The sequence below is a fragment of the Eublepharis macularius genome, chromosome 4 (assembly GCF_028583425.1).
Source record: "Eublepharis macularius isolate TG4126 chromosome 4, MPM_Emac_v1.0, whole genome shotgun sequence".
NCBI classification, from domain to species: domain Eukaryota; kingdom Metazoa; phylum Chordata; class Lepidosauria; order Squamata; family Eublepharidae; genus Eublepharis; species Eublepharis macularius.
The window spans coordinates 118,994,543-119,011,854 of record NC_072793.1 but is presented as its reverse complement, the minus strand read 5'-3'; the positions used below and the strand labels follow the sequence as shown (position 1 = coordinate 119,011,854).

At 44.3% G+C, this 17,312-nt stretch overlaps 1 protein-coding gene across 22 annotated transcripts in view; it reads right to left on the bottom strand.

Moving 5' to 3' along the window:
* Nucleotides 1-17,312, bottom strand: part of SLMAP (sarcolemma associated protein) — a 205,777-nt gene that overhangs the window by 15,001 nt on the left and 173,464 nt on the right. For all 22 annotated transcript variants that reach the window (XM_054975444.1, XM_054975446.1, XM_054975461.1 and 19 more), the window contains 3 exons: nucleotides 12,801-13,121; nucleotides 7,201-7,318; nucleotides 325-496 (listed from right to left, as the gene is read on the bottom strand). In XM_054975444.1, coding sequence (XP_054831419.1) covers nucleotides 325-496; nucleotides 7,201-7,318; nucleotides 12,801-13,121 — 611 coding nt within the window. The remainder of the gene's footprint in view (nucleotides 1-324; nucleotides 497-7,200; nucleotides 7,319-12,800; nucleotides 13,122-17,312) is intronic.

The window sequence follows — 17,312 nt, the reverse complement described above, 5'->3', positions numbered from 1 at the left end:
TGGTTTTGTGTTTAGTTAAATAAATTGAGATAAATTAACTCCAGAAAAAAATCACATACTGAGACTATGGGATATGATAATTTCTCCCTCTGGTGTCTCAGCAGTAGCAGCTTTCCACCCTTTCACTCACAATATGCTTCTGTAACTCTCTTGCATTCCAACAGCAATTTGCTTCACAATGTGGAACTGTTTCTGGGAAGAGTCAAAGACCCCACTATATGTCCAGAACTAATGGCCTGGTTCTCTACATTATGGTTTTGATTTAGAATAACTTTTAGTTATCCAAATATTCATATAAATGAAATAAACTTTGTTGATATCTACCTCTTTCTGTGCATCCTTGGCTTGGTTTTCTGCCGCATTAAGAAGAGTTTTTAGACTAGCTGCATCTCGCTGATGTTGTTCTTTCAGAGATCCCATTTTATTTTCAAGCTCTTTTCGGGTCCGCTCAAGAACACTCAGATCACTGGTAAGTGCTAGACTCTGCTGCTGAGAGCTGCAACACACAAAAAAGGAAGTCAAACACCTGAAGAATACTGCGTGACCCAAAATCTAGCATAATGAATTCTACTCCTCAAATTGTATAGCACTTGTACTATCTGTGCTATTTTCATGACTAAAAAAAACAATGATGTATTGGCATGCTACAAATAATGAGAGTAAAACACAAAGTTCCAGTAAGGATTTATTATTTCACTTTTGGAAGCACAAGTAGATCTTTTTATTTACCTCACAGCACCCACAGTCCTTCTTAACATCATTTAAGAAAATTAATCCAACAGGAAGCCTGAAAAAGAAGCTGGAACAGTTTGTGCTTGCTCAACAACAGTGCTTCTCTACGAATTCCCATCACTTTATGGGCATCTTAGGACTAGATAAACAATTACTGTTTGTAAGTGATTTTTGATTAACTCTAAATAATTAAGAAGCACACCACACATGGTTTTTCCATTGTAAAATAAAGAAGGATATGAACGAACTGGACTTACTGTAAGAGTTTCTTCTCATCCAGTGGAATGAAAACTGGATTTGTCCCCTGCTTGCGCCACAGACAGGGCTATACAAATAATCTTTGCAGTGCTTCCACTTATGGCTAGGGGGTGAACCCCAGTTCATACTCACCAAACTTTAAGACTTTGGGTAAGCAGAAAGACTGACAGCGATGTGAGATCTCCCTGTCTTGGATGGAGTTACATTCAGGTTAGGAGGACTGCTTTACAATGCAGTCACCTTAGGAAGTCAGTGGCTTGGAGTCCATTAGCCCATCTTCAGCTGGTGTGTCACTTGTTCCAGGTTCAGTTAGATCTAGCCACAGTGATCCATGCCTTAGTTACATCTTGACTGGACTACTACAATTCAATACAGCCCTTGAAGACTGTTCAGAAGCTGCAGATAGTGCAGGATGCTGCGGCTGGACTGCTGATTACTGGAAACATGTGATTCCAATATTCCAGCAATTACACTGGCTATAGATCTGCTCCCCAGCCCTTTGAAGTCTTGCATGGCTTGAAAAACAGGGTTGCACTTCCCTGTAACTGGTGTTCATCGAGTGATCTTCTGTGCGGGCACACTTTGGATCTGCACATACACAGGCCAGCCATGGATAATCTAAAGCTCCGAGAGGTGCGAGACGCTTGCCTAGCCTTTTCATGTGCTTTTCCCCCAGGTGCAGCTAAAAAAGGCGGGGAAAGCTGCTCCTTCCCTCTGTTCTCTAAGCCGCCAGAGCAGAAAGTAGGTAAGCATAAAAGAGCTTACAGCAGAGAAGGAGAGAGGGATGTGCGTCTGCACAGATCACTTGATGAACAACATTTACAGGTAAGTGCAACCCTGTGTTCATTGTTGTGTCTTCTGTGCAGTCCCACATGAGAGATTAGAAAGCTAACTTGCCCAGGAGGTGGGCGTGAAGCTCTTCAATGGAAAAGACTTCAGTATAGCCTTGCCATCAGCTTCATCCCTTTGGGAGTCTCCTTTTCCATCAGTGGAAAAGGCTGTTCAGGTGGCTGCTGCCCTGGTGGAGTGTGCTGTAATACCCTTGGGTAAGTGCTGGATCTCATAGGCTAAAAAGAATAGACACTTTGATCCACCTCACAATGGTGGACTTGGATACCTTATTCCCCATGGAAGATGGGTTGAAGAAGACAAACAGCAAGCGTATTGTTCTGAAGAACTCTGTGTGCTTTATGTAAGTCCTTACTGCCCTCTTTACATCTAATTTGTGCTATTCCTTCTCCTGGGGTTGTACTGGCCAAGGGCAGAAGGATAGTAGGTAGATCTACTGGTCCTTATGAAAGGATTAGTTTATGTTTGGTATGAAGGAGGGATCCGCCTTTTAGAAAGCACATAACTCATGTCTTATTGAGGAGGCAGAAAATTCTGAGATTCATTTCGCTGATGTAATCACCACCAGGGGCTCAAAATGTTTATGCATGATTGAGGTGAGAATAAAGGAAAGACTCCACTGGGGAACAGGTCTGGATACTGGAGGATATAGACCTTTAAGTAAGGACTTGCATTCAGGCTGAGCAAAGAGAGATTTTCTGTTTATGTTGTGATGGTAGGCAGAGATGGCCGTTAGGTGGACCTTAATGGAGGATTAGCCAAACCTTGATCCTTTAACTGAACCAAATAGTGTTAAGTGGAGGGCAATGAGGCAGAGACACGGTTCAGATTGTTGTCTTCGGCCCAAATTGAAAATCTTTTCCATTTGGCCAGATATGATTTCCTGGGGGATAATTTTCTAGCTTCTAACAGGAACTTTTGATCAAGGGAGGAAAAAATTGGTCCGAGGAGAGATGAACCAGGCTGTCAGTTTTAGAGTGCCCAGGTCATGGTGGAGAACCATGTCATCCTGTAGCAGGTCTGGGGTTAGGGGAGAATAGTGGATTCTGTCTTGTACCATTTGAAAGAGAGTGGCAAACTAGGTCTTCCTTGGCCACTAAGGTGCTATTATAATTGCCAAGGAACCTTCCCTCATCATCTTGCTGAATTATTAGACCAAGGAATCTGAAAGGTGTCTCTGAGAGAGGCCTTTTCCTTCCTTGCCCTTGAGTAATACTGTGCACATTTCCTGTTGAGGTATGTGGCAAATAGGTCTATGGTTGGAAGCCCCCACTTTGCAAAAATAGGGCAGAGGAACTCCCTGCGGACCCACCCTACATATGAGCCAGGGCTTGAAAAGCAGTATTTTATCACCGCCATCTGAAGAGAAGCTGTATTGTATGAAGTTGTTTTAATGTTATTTGTATACTGTTTTATTTGTTTTTAACTGTATTTATGTAAATTGAAATGTTGTACTTCGCCCTGAGCCCGCCTGGCGGGGAGAGCGGACTAAAAATCTAATATAATAAATAAAAATAATAATTACAATAGACCATTTGTAGTTCTGAGTATTGAGTCAATTACACATGTTCTTTTGCATTGTCATTTGTATGCTGGTATACGTCAAACATATTTAAAATCTGTTTTAGAGAGTATGATGGATTGCTCTGACTCGCTCAAAGTCTATAGACTGTTGAACAATTCCTTTCCTGACGTCACCGAGAGGGTGGCCAAGTTTCTCCATTCTGCTTTGAAGCTGCGTCAAAGGATATCACGGAAATAAGCTATAAATGTATTTATGTATTTGTTATGTAGTATCCTTTTAACCTTGTTTTTTTTTGTAAGTGGATAACTTGAATTGTTGCTATATGCCAATAAAGCCTAACTTGAACTTGACTCACGGCTTCTGCCAGAAGATCGTCCTTGCCTGATATGTGTAAGGCAAAGAGACTGACTCGATATTGGATCGCTCATTCCCATATTAGTCAGGATTTCTGGGAGAGAGCTAGAGAGGCTGTGCCCCTGTCTGCCTAAGTAATGCATGGCAGTTGTATTGTCTGTGTATATCTGTATATTCTTGCATTCTACTAAGCAAACCAGAGTCTTCAGAGCATACCTTAATAGCCAGAGTTCAAGGAGGTTGTTATGTACAGAAAATTCTTGAGGCGATCATGCTCCCTTTACATGATTGGTCCCAGAACAACCTCCCCACCCAACCCTACAGAGAGGCATCTATGTTGATTGAGATGTGTATCAGGGAAGAACCAAATGGGGCCCCCACTAAGAGGTTCCATTTGTTGTTCCACCACTTTAGGGACCTGTGCTAACTTGGATACCTTATTCCCCATGGAAGATGGGATTAAGGAGACAAACAGTGAGCCTATTGTTATAAAGAATTCTGTGTGCTTTATGTAAGTTCTTACTGCCCTCTTTGGGTTGTGCTGGCGGGGGCAGAAGGATAGTAGGTAGATCTCCTGGTCCTTATTAAAGGATGAGTTTATCTTTGGTACGAAGGAGGGATCCACATTTTAGAAAGTGCATAACTCATGCCTTATTGAGAAGGCAGAAAATTCTAAGATTTATCTCGCTGATGTAATCACCACCAAGAAGGCTACACTGAATGCTATTAATATGGAGAGGTACTTATTTGAGCAGTTCAAGTAGGGCCTGATGTAATGCTCAAAGGACTTTGTGTATATTTCAAGAAGAAAAGTGGTGTTGCATGGCAGGGAGGTTTAGAAGAGCCATCCCTCTCAGAAACTGTTTGATATGAGCATGAGATGAAAGAGGCCCCTTGCACCCTGTGCTGAGGACTGAAAATAGAGCTGTAACTTTTTGTCTCAGAGGGTTGAAACGAAGCCCCTGAGATAGGCTTTCATGGAGGAATCAAAGCAGCTCCCTGATTCCAGCTGATGAGGAGTTAGCCCTCTTCCTGTGGTACCACCAGCTGAAAGCTTTCCATGTTGCTTCAGTCATGCTGTTGGTTAAAAATTTTCTGAATGCCAGCAAGACAGCTATAACCTTTGGGAGGATTATCCATGCTGTTCCAGGTCCCACCTTTCAACCTCTAGGTAGAGAGCTTGAGCCAGTCTGGGTTGGGATGTAGCAGAGGACTTTGTAGGAAAATGTTATGAGTTGAAGGGATGATCCAGGGAGGCCTGGCTGCCATAGTGACCAGTTCTGATGCCTCCTTGCCTGACCATTCCCCTTCCTCTCTATCAGACTGCATGGAATTTGAGTCTGAGGGATGAGCACCTAAATGGCCTGAGGGGGCAGTATGAAGCTGCACATGGTCCATGGAGAAGGGTGGAGAGTTTTGTGCCTTTTTGTGCCTGTAGCTCCTAGACACTCTGCCTGTGGAAGTGCGCAGGGGGTCTGAAAAACAGGAGTCTGCTTTAGCAGAGGAATTCCTGCAATAGACCCTAGATAGAGCTCCTTTTGAATCTAATGGTTGCGAGGTGGGGAGGGAGACAATGAAGATGATGAGGGAGAACAGTCCCAATGTCTGCACTTTTATTTTTTCCTCCTGCACATCCTTAACAACCTTGTTGGTGATCCAGGACAAATGTTGGAGCATAGGGACACCCCACTGAAGATTCTTAGAGGAGAGAATAAAGGGGAACTAGATCCCTGGGAACACTGTGCCTCCCTGAAGTCCCTTTGCAGATTACTGACTGTGCAAGAAGTCTTATTGCTGTCAATGATTATGAGCTCCAAAATCTTAAGAGTTTCTCTGGCCAGTCTGAGTTGCACTGGAGAGGTTTGGTGTATCTGAATCAAAATGGTTGGCCATTTACTCCAACATCATTACCTCCAAAATTGTTATTGTGGTAGTGACAGCACTTTGAAAAGCTCACATCCCCGTTGAGTCCTCAGCAAGCAGGGGGAGACAGGAATCTTGGTGGGCTCTTTTGGTAACTGCACCAGCCATTCCATTGACCTGGGGAGCCAGCTTGAATATAATATTTGCTCTAGACGTGGTTGTTCTGGCAGCTGGGAGTTCAGCTGAACTCTTCTGGTCCTGACAGGGCATCTTTTTGGTCTATGCTGAAGAGGTGCTGGGGCAGGCAGCTGCCAAACCTGAAGACTTTTTGGAGTACTTTGGCATATTGTTGCTCTTCACTCCATCTAAATTAGTCTCTTTCTCTCTTTCTGTTTTTTGGAGGAAAAGCTGTTGAGGTTGATCTGAGGCAGAGCAATCCATGGCATGGACTGGGGCTTGCCCCCTGGCAGAAATTGGAAGCGCTGCAAAGATCATTTAGCCCTGCCTGCAGAGCAAGTAGGGGGCATAACTCATTTCAAGATACTTTCCTCCACTGACAGAGAAAAGCGCTGACCAACAGATATATCATCCCAGAAAACTACTTTAAGGCACAGCAAAAGTATCCTGAGACTTCCCTTCAGGCAATTTGCCATGCCATGTACCAACTGTTCATCCCAAAGCTCTGAGCTAATCAGGCAGTTTTTGAATTGTAGCCATGGTTTTTCTATATACAGTGACCAGTAAGTCATGTTTTTTAAAAAAACAGTAATTTGGAAATTATGTTACGAAATGACCAAATTATTTGCACACTGCCAATGAAGTAGTAAACAGCGCTAAACATCACACATTCCCCGTTCTTAAAGGAGGAAAAAATAGAGCAAACTAGAGTAGGTAAACAATGTCTGATGTACTAAATAAATATGGTCTGATCTGCTAAGAAAAGTGTTCCAAAGGTGGAAAATTCTTTCACTTCATCTTTTTATTTTGTTAAATTAGCACCTAATAAATAAGGTAAGAATAAGACTTGGAAGGGCAGCCAAGAAGGAACTCAAAAACGTCTTTAAGGATGAAGTGTTGCTGGGAATCAAGAACAGGATAATTCATACTATGGTATTCCCTATTACTATATATGGATGTGAAAGTTGGACAATGAAGAAAGCTGGCAGGAAGAAAATTGATTCATTTGAAATGTAGTTCTGCAGGAGAGTTGTACAGACCCCATGGACAGCCAAAAAGGTAAATAAGGGGCTTCTAGGTCAAATGAAGCCTGAATTCTCCTTAGAAGCTAAAATGACAAACCTGAAGCTATTGTACTTTGGTCACATCATGAGAAGACAAGATTCACTGGGAATGACAATAAAGCAAGGAAAAGTTGAAAGCAGGAGAAAAAGAGGAAGACTCGACATGAGATGGCTTGACTCAATAAAGGAAGCCACAGCCTTCAGTTTGCAAGATCAAAGCAAGGCTGTTAATGATAGGAAGTTTTGGTGGTTGTTAATTCATAGGGTCACCACAAGTCAGCAGTGACTACATAGCACATAACACACACAGTAAGTTCAGATCCTGCTTCACCAGTTCAGTGTTTATGGAGTTTTCCCATTATATTCACTAGTACTTACTTATGAAGCTCCTTTTCTTGTCGCTGAAGTTCACATGCAAGCACAGAATTTTCCTTCTTTAATGAAACACATTCAGCTTCGAGAACAGTCCACTCCCCACTTAATTTCTCGAGTTCACCTAAAAGCAAAAGATTTATGCTATGTTACCCATTAAAGCTGACAAAGAAATAGCTGTCTTGAAATGTCTTCAAGTAATGCTTTCGGGAAGATCTTCAAATTATTTGAAAAGTAGTTATGTCTGTTTCATGGTTAAAAAAACCCCTGAAGTCACGCTTCGTAGTGATGAACGTAAACACTTTAAAAAGAAAAATACCCACCTCCCATAAAACAGCCTGATGAGCACTGAGCATAGTATGAGTATCACAGACTGGATGGCTAAACTAGTCAAACCAACAGACCATTACCAATTTGTGATGGTCCATGTGGGAACAAACGACATGGCTGTGAACACCACTAAACACGTTAGGGCTGACTATCAAGTACTCGGGAGACAACTAAAAGGAATGGGGGCACAGGTGGTATTCTCTTCGATCCTGCCAATCAGAAGAAGAGGAATGCAATGGGAACAGAAGTATATGGAGGCGAACCTCTGGCTGCATTCATGGTGCTGACAGGAGCAAACTGAATTCTCAAATCATGGACTACGTTTTCTTGAAGATGGCCTGCTTGCACGCAATGGACATCACCTGTCAAGGACTGGGAAGAATGTGTTTGGAAGGGACCTGAGGAGATTCATTGAGAGGGCTTTAAACTGACATCACTGAGGAATGGAGACAACTGGCATAGAACTTCAGGGAAGAAGGAGAGCAAATAGCAGAGGCCTAACTTGGAAGGCCAGGTCAATGAAGGGGAATGTTGCAAGGCTTCCAGTGCCTACATACCAACACCCAGAGCTTGGGAATTAAGAAGGAGGAACTTGATTTACTAATGCAGATGGAAAGATATGACTTAGTAGGCATTACAGAGTCTTGGTAGGATGATTCTTGTCTGGAGAGAAGCCCACTCTCCCTGGACTTAACCTCCTCTGCTGCCACTGCAAGGAATCCCAGGACAGCCCAAGGAGTAGGCCAGGGAGGACAAGGCCAGCAAGGGACAGGACAGGCCCTCCACTGAGGCCACCGCACCCCCAGAAAGGCCTGAGCTGGTGGGGCTGGCGCCTAGCAAGCAAGGCCCCACCAGGGCTTCCCTTGTAGAGGCAGCACCTCCTGCAGACAATGGAGGCTGGCAGCCTGACGAACAAGGCCCCAGTGGCCCAGGCCCACCACAGGAGCCTCAGCAATGCCTGTGGCTTGCTCCACCAGAGGCCGAAGCAGCCTGGCCAGCACAACGCTCCTGGACAGACTGCTGGCCACAATGGCTGGGGCAGGGCTGCAGGATGAGATGCTGGATACATTTCTGAGTAGCAGTGTGTATGAACAAGATCTTAGGATACAGACAGATGGGAAGCTAAATATGAGCAGTCAGTGTGATGCAGCAGCAAAAAAGGTGAATGCAATCTTGGGGTGTATCAACAAAGGCATAACATCCAAACCATAGGATATCATTGTCCCACTATATACCTGGACCTGGAGTATTGGGTCCAGTTCTGGAGGCCTCACTTCAAAAAGGATGTGGACAAATTGGAATAGGTGTAGAGGAGAGCAACCAGAATGGTCAGGGGCCTGGAGGCCAAGTTCTACGAGGAAAGACTGAGAGACTTGGGAATGTTCAGTTTAGGGTCGAGGATTCCGAGTGGAGACATGATTGCCCTCTTTAAGTATTTAAAAAGCTGACACTTTGGGGAGGGAAGGGAGTTATTCTTATTGGCAACAGAGGATAGGATTGTTGCATCCTATCCTCTGTTGCCAAACTACAGGAGGGAAGGTACTGGCTGGGCATTAGGAAAAAATTCCTCATGTTAAGAGTAATTCAGCAGTGCAATCTGCTATCTAGGCACATGGATGGTTCCCCCGTCATTGGAAATTTTCAAGGAGCAGCTGGACAAATATTTGCCGGGGATGCTTTAGGCTTTTCCTGCTTTGGGAAGGGAGTTGGACTTGATGGTCTACAAGGCCCCTTTCAACTCTATGATTTCAATATTTTCAGTAGTGGTGATGGTGGGCTGAATTTCCTAGTTGTTTGTCCCCTCTTCCCCCATGATTCCTTGCAAATCCTTGTAACTTACAAGCAAGATCAACAAGGGCTATGGTAGAGCCAAATAACTTTTAACTTATTTTGGAAAACACTAATCAATTCAACTGAGTCCTAATGAAGTCATTGAATCTTGGAGATTCAATGACAACTAGTCAGATGGATATAGTCATAACTTCAGAGACATTCAGAAGTAATTAGCATAGAACAATAACCAATGCTGTATGTGTAACTGTACTCCCCAGGATTGCTGAGCCAATTCGGGAATCCTGAAGCAAAGCTTTCTGAAGCGATTTGTATTGCTTCAGGAAGCTACAGCCAAAGCAGCAGCAGCTGGGCCCACAACACTTTTCTAGCTGTATGCATTGCAAACAGCAAGAAAAGTGCTGCCTGCTTTCAAACTTCCTGCCCCGCCACTTTTTTTCCCCGATGGGAGGGGGAGGAAGGTTCCCTCCCATCGGGGAGCAGTGGGGCAGGAAGGTTGAAAAACACCCTTTTTGTGCTGCTTGTAAGCGGCATGAAAATGAGTGCTTTCAAATGCCACGCCACTTGCTTCACCCGATGTGAGGGAGAGCCTACTCCCCTACCCATCAGGTGAAGCAAGCGGCACGGCATTTGAAATGTAAAGCCACCTTTTTCGTGCCAATTGAAAGGAACACGAAAAGGGGCACTTTCCAATGCCGCACCGCTTGCTTCACCGGATGCGAGGGGGAGCCTCCTCCCCCTCCCATCAGGTGACAAAAGTGGTGCGGTGTTTGAAACTTAAAGCCAGCTTTTTTGTGCTATTTGCAAGCGGCACAAAGAGGGGCACTTTGAAACACTCCGCTGCTTTCTTCACTCGATGCGAAGGGGAGCCTCCTTCCCCTTGCATCGGGTGAAGAAAACGGCGGGGCATTTGAAAGCAACACTTTTGAGCTTTGGTGTGCTCAAAATCTTAATGAAGCATACCAAAGAGATTCAAACACCCGAACCCGGAAGTGGCTTGCCGCTTCAGGATTCAGGTTATTCCTAATCCTTTCCCCGCTTCAGGAAACCCGAATATTTTTTGGGTGCACACCCCTACCAAGTACTATGCTGTTGAAGTAATAATTATATTAGTACAATACCATAATACAGTTAGCTGTGTATCTTATTGGTAATAAGCACTATTGTGCATTTTTGTCAAAAGTTGTGTTATAAATTCCAGAGCACAGTTTCTTCTATAAGTGGTTTAATTAAATCAGCAACAGCTGGAGTCAGAAGCTGAAAGCTGGTGTAACATAGTAGTTCAGTAGTTGGGATGCAATGTAGCACTCTGCTGGTTCAAATCTCACTACTTATTATTATTACTGCCATGAGCTCAGTAGGTGGCCTTGGGTAAGACACTTCACTTAGCCCCAGCTCCCCAGCTGCATTGTAGGGATAATAACATTGACTTTGTTCACCACTCTGAGTGGGCACTAATATGTCCAGAAGAGTGGTACACAAATGAACTGTTATTTTAAGTTAAGCATAATGATCTTTGTTATTTTTGATGTTTATTTTTAATTTAACGTACTACTGAACTTGACACATTGTATATATTAATAGCATGGCTTACCTAGGTCTTTAATGAACTATGCCTTTTTTTTAATGCTGTTAATTTCAGGTGGGTAGCTGTGTTGTTATTTATTTATTTGCGTGTTTGATTCAATTTTATTTCTGCCTTCCCCACATTGGCAAGCTTAGGGCGGATTATATTCCATAAAAACATTACAATAAAACTTGCATTTAACAATTTAAAACAACGATATCAAAACAATACAATATAAATATTTTAAAAGTACAGGAAAGCAGCACAGAAGTAATCAATCAATCTGCCACCTCACTGTCACTTAAAACGTTACTCACAAAGTTAGTTAAAAAGTTAGATGGTGGATGCCTCTGACAGGGAGGGACCCATTCTCCTCTATTCAGCTAGTGGGGCCCCAGCTCAGCCTCAACCATACGCCCGGTGGAACAGCTCTGTCTCACAGGCTCGGTGGAAAGATAAACTCTGCCAGGCCCTGGTCTCATTGGACAGTGTTCTACCAGGTTGGAACCAGGACCGAAAAGGCCCTGGCTCTGGTCAAGGCTAGGCGGGCCTTCCTGGGGCCAGGGACCACTAATAGTTGTTTATCACCTGATTGGAGTGTCCTCTGGGGCACCTATAGGGAGAGGTGGTCCTGCAGATATGATGGCCCCAGTCTGCATAGGGCTTTATAGGTTAGTACCAAAACCTTGAATCTGATTACCGAATCTACTCTATTGGCAACCAATGCAGCTGGTGCAATACCGGTGTTATATGTACACTACTAGGCACTCCAGTGATGACACACACTGCTGCATTTTGGATCAGTTGCAACCACCAGATCAAACTCACAGGAAGCCCTGCATAGAGTGTGTTACAGTAATCTAACCTAGAGGTGACCATTGCTTGAATCACTGTAGTTAAATCCCAGGTTGAAAGATAGGGGGCAAGCTGTTGAAGATGGAAAAAAGAAGACCTGTCAACCACTGCAACCTGAGCCTCCATTTTCAAGGAGGCATCTAGGATCACTTCCAAGCTCCTGACTCTCTGAACTGGCGTGAGCAATGCCCCATTGAGGGCTGGAAGCCGGAGTCCAGAATCTACGCACCCAGGACTCAAGTACAGGATATCTGTCTTTGTGGGGTTAAATTTTAGCCGACTCTGTTTCAACCATCCAGTCGTGGCTTCCAAAGCATGCTCCAGGCCATCCGGGGCTGAGCCAGGCCATCCGTCCATCAACAGATATAACTGGGTGTCATCAGCATACTGGTGACAGCCAAGTCCGAAACTTCGCACCAGCTGGGCGAGGGGGTGCATATAGATATTAAACAATAATGTAGTAGAAGAGCAAGATTCAGGGTATGAGCTTTCGAAAGTCAAAGCTCTCTCTGATGAAGGGTGCATTGACTCTTGAAAGCTCGTACCCTGGAAATCTAGTTGGTCTTTAAGGTGCTACTGGACCCAAATCTTGCTCTATGCTGTTAAAATTCTGATAACTGTGCCTCAGGGCAGGGGCATGAGAAGTCTTGTAAAGCTGCCTTCAGAAAGATTCAGAGAGACTGTAGGGGTGCTTTTGCATACATAAGACAAACAGCAGATCCTGCCCCCTCCTTTTGGTGGATGCCCCTTGCTTTGTCTGTGCTGCTGCTGAAGACCCTGGATGGCACTGTTGTATTAACAGAAACTGACCACTCCTGCAATGAACAGCTTTCAACACAGACAAGCATTGGTTTTATCAACCTAAGATGCTGCACCACAGGATAACAAAAGTCTCCTATCTTCAATACCAACAAAATGGGTTAAGATTAGCATTTTTGGCTTTTTGAGTGAAACAAATTTATTACCCCTTCCTTGGCTTGGATTACATGGACATACAAAACACCAACAAAATAATGAAAGATAGAACACAATATGTTGTAGCTACCACTAATATGAGTCACACCTTGGAGACGAGCTGCTGCTTCTTTCTGCTGATCCTCACATTGCTGACATCGAAGCTGAAAACTGGCTTGCAGGTTAACAATCTCTTTTTCATATTCTGAAGCTTCATTGCGCCACCGTTCAAGCTCAGCCCTCACTTTCTGAAGCTCTTCTTGTAAAGCAGCCACATCTGTGTCCCTTTCTGATGCAGCCTTTTCAGCCACTTGTTGCAATAACAAAATTTCACCCTGAGCACGAAGTAAATCATTGCGAGTACGGGACATTTCACTCTCCTTTTCCTCTTGAAGGTGATCAATACCTTCCTGTAGCCTGAGCAACTGAGCTGTAAATATTGACAAGAAATTAGATTTTCTTCAGTTGTAAAGTAGGCAAATTTGTGTTAAGTATAGGAGATGCTGCTTGAACTTTAAAGCTTAAATGAAAAAAAAGCACAGCAACATAATGATTTAAATGCCAGCACTGTCTTCATTCCTAAATTAGATTCAGTTTTGTCTTCTGAATATGAAAAACTGGAAAGTAGTATTTTCCAAATAATAATTTTTGGCATAGATACTGAACTGTAAAAAATTGGAATACATTTCTCTCAGCAAATCTCATATAGGTGCCTCCATATACCACATTAATTTAACTGTGAATATTCACCTTTGTATGGATATGTGAACATGGTTATTTGCTCTTCCAAAGTAACCCCCTCTTTGTGGTGATCTTTCAAACATGAGTGAACAACTAGAACAAATGCCAGGACACAAGAATTTCTAAAGTTTCCAAATGATCCCACTACTAATATCCAGCTTGGAGGCCCTACTACGGTGCTGTCATTTTCGCAAAAAGCCTTCTCATCAGTGGCTTCTGTTCTGTGAAAATCTCTCTTACAAAGGCTAACTTTGCAGGAAATCTTCTGTTCTATTTCATGCTGTTACTAGCTTGATACCCGTGCTTCGCTATAGTATTTAACTACTTTAAATCCAGTTATAATACTTATGAGTATGTAACACTTTTTGGTTTGTGGGATTTTTTTTTAGTTGGTTGCATATTTCTTTGCCACATCTCTAAGTTTTAGCATTGGTGTATCTTGCATGACGTCTGCCAGGAGGCTTCTTGGGGGCAGTAAGAGGTGATGACTGAGAGAGGTGTGAAGTGGAGTTGGACTGAGTGAGGGGTGGTGTGGTGGGCACTTTGGCAAGTTCATGTGAGAGGTTCACATCAAAATGCCCCCTAGAAAGGTCATGCAACATCTTCCCATGAACATTTAATATTGACTTTTATATAAAATCCCTATTCAGGAGTCCTGAACCATCTTTCATCAACTATCTGCAGTTTCTTTTACCTGATTTTACCTCAGAACACAAAGTTCCACAGCGTGATGACGTGTGACGTCATAACGGGAGAGCATGCGCCGCTGGTCCAATCACTGCGGTGGTCGGCTGGGACGGTGTGCGGGTGGCCTCCGAGCTCTCCCGATCGGTTGCCTGCACCACCGCAGACATCTGCCCGCAGCTGCTGCACCCAGCCAGGGGCGTGTGCTGGCGGCAGACTGGGCCGGGAGGGATAGGAGGCTGCAGCTCTGTGGCGCGCGCTCCTGCCCCCCCGCACCTCCTCCAGTGCTCCCTCTGGCACCCCGCGCCTTGAGGCCACTGCCTACCTGGCCTCAATGGGCGCGCCAGCCCTGGAGAGGGGGGTGCAAGCAGGCAGGAGCCTGCCAGCCACACAGGAAAGCCATGTTCCACAGGAAGACTGGCAACCCTAGTGAACTTTTAAGGAAAGACTAGGAGGTGAATTTTACCTCAGGACACATTCAATGACTTCCGTTCCAACAGCAATTGCATACTGTTTAGAATGTGGGGGTGGGGGTGGGTGAGGACCAATCAGGCTGCATACGCAAATGACCTCTGTGTTCCATCTGTCTCTGGGAGGAGGATGAGGTATGGAATGTTGTGAGCCCCAATCAGCTCGCATATGCAAATGACCTTGAAATACTGGCCCAATCAGGGAAGAGTGGCCAAGCTGGCAGTGGGCAGGGGTGCAAGCAGGCAACAACCTGCCAGCCACACAGGGAAGCTGTATTCCTTTGGGAAAACACATTTTACCCCTTTTATCTCATTAGAGGGCGAATTTCTTAAAATCCCTTCAAGTGGGTGTTTACATCATGAAAGGAATGTTCTCCCCAAATTTCATGTTTCTAGGTCCAGGGGTTTGGATGTTGATGAGTCAGTCAGGACACTTGTCTTTATATATAGAGATTGCTAGCTTAAATACTTTTAAAAGATTGCTGTTTTGACTGTAAGTACTGTTAGCCACTTAGAGGACCATCTGCTTTAAACAAAGAATATAAATACAATCAAGTAGCAATGACAGCAAGAAACAATGTTTCAATATTCCAGATCATTTTGTTTGTTCAGTAATGTTTGTGAGAAATCAGACTCTTTCAGACTCTGCTCCCCATCGTTTGCGTCACAGAATTTGCTTCAGGTAATCAAAATATTGCAGAAGTTCATGTCTTACCCCTGTTCCTCATTGCAAGAACAAAACTTTTATTTCTTTAATAACCTCAGTCTATCAGACACATATAAATGACAATAGTGTGTCCAAGGACCAGACCCTTTGTAGAACAGCAGCTTTTATTGACAACTTTCAAATTCAGAATATACTTCTGTGCCTGTACAATGGAAACATGCAATTAATGCTTTGCAGAAGTAATGGAATTGATCTCACAAAATGCTAACTGTATGTTTTCCTTTGACTTGACATTTGTAACAAGAAGTAGAGCCAGTGTAGTGTAATGACTAGAGTGATGGACTAGGATCTGGGCGACCCAGATTCAATTCTCTACTCTTCCATAGAAGCTTGCTGGATGACTTTGGGCCAGTTACAAACTCTCAGCCTAATCTACCTCACAGGGTTTGTTATGAAGAAAAAATGGAGGAGAGAATGATCTAAGTTGCTTTGGGACCCAACTGAGGAGAAAGGAAAGGTATAAATAAAGTAAAAAAATTTTTAAAATAGTACAACTAATCTGTAAAATAGCATTTGCTAGTTCCAAGGTTGTACAAGCTAAGTTTTATATATGACTTCCAGTCTAAAAATAAGGAACAACGGAAGGATATGTAACATTTCCACAGAAGCTCACAGTTAATTAAAGCTTCCTCAATTCATAGAAAATTAATAATTAAATCCAATCAAATTAATTACTTTGCATAATGCTAGCTCTCTCAAATAGCACCTTACATATAAAACATGTTACAAATAGTAAAGTTGTATTGCAGAACCTCTGCACAGGACTGAAGAATTGCTACTACCTGACACTATCCCATTGATACTATTTGCGTGATTCATCTGTTCCAGCTTACAATTTTTCATGAAGACCACATTCAGAGTATAATGCCACCAAGAGCTCCAGTTGGGTCCTGATTTAATGAGCTAAGCTTTAGGTAAATTAGAATCAGATTTCACTGTAAACAGTTGCTCTAATACTTATTATACAAGTTGCTTAGCCAAGTGGTAAACTGGTTATCCTAATTTCATACTCAAACAGCCCAATCCTGAGGAGGGGGGCCAAAAGTGCACAGGGAGAACACTACCAGTTACATCATCATATCCTGGACTTGCGTGGGCATAATGCCCCCTACTATGGTGCCCAGCCATAGTGCTACTCCACCGTGGCCCCTACCCACGCACAGCCCTGGCTGGGTGCAGCTGCAAGAAACTTGCTCGCCTCCCCCCACCTAGCCCTGCCCAAGTGGCTCCATGAAGCACAGGATGCCAACTACCATGGGGACCAATCCGCTCACACCCCTGCCCTGGCAGCCAATCAGTCCCTTACACACCCTACACAACTTCGGGGCAGCCATAGCCCTAGGTAAGTAGGGGCATGGTCAGAGGCCTGAAAGCCCCCTGACTTGGGGACTTAGAGCATGAGGCAGGAGACGGCGCAAACGGTGGCAGGACAAGAAAGTGTCACGGGCTGAGCCAGTCCAAGCAGGGTGGTTCAAGTCCAAACCTTATGGCCAACGTCAAAGGGGAGTTCCAAGAGCAAAAGCCAAGTCAAACCGGTGGTCAGAGCACGAGATAAAGCCAGGAGTGAGTCCAAAAGCAAGGTCAGGCACAGTCCAAGGTCAGTCACCGATAATGTCAGGTCCAAAAGCAGGCATAGGCAAGGTCCACGAAATGCGGAGTGGTTGCAGGCAGTAGACACGTTGCTTCCACGCCCAGCAGTTCCTCCAGACTGGCTCTTATAGCCAGGCGTGGTTTTCAGCCAGCTGCTGGGGCTCTATCCTGCCACTACTCATTGTCACTCTCCAGCAGCTGGCATTGGCTCAAGAGGCGAGCACTGCGCCATCTCTCCTGCAGTTCCAGTCTCTGGCGCTGCCTGCAGCGTTCCTTGGGCGTGGGTGAACCTGGGGGGGTGAAGGCTCTTGGCTGCGCTGCACTTGTAGAAGTCCCTGGCTGAGCTTCCTCTGTAGTATTGGAGCTAGAGGGTGCTGGTGCCTCAGCAGCTGGCTGTAAGCTCTGATCA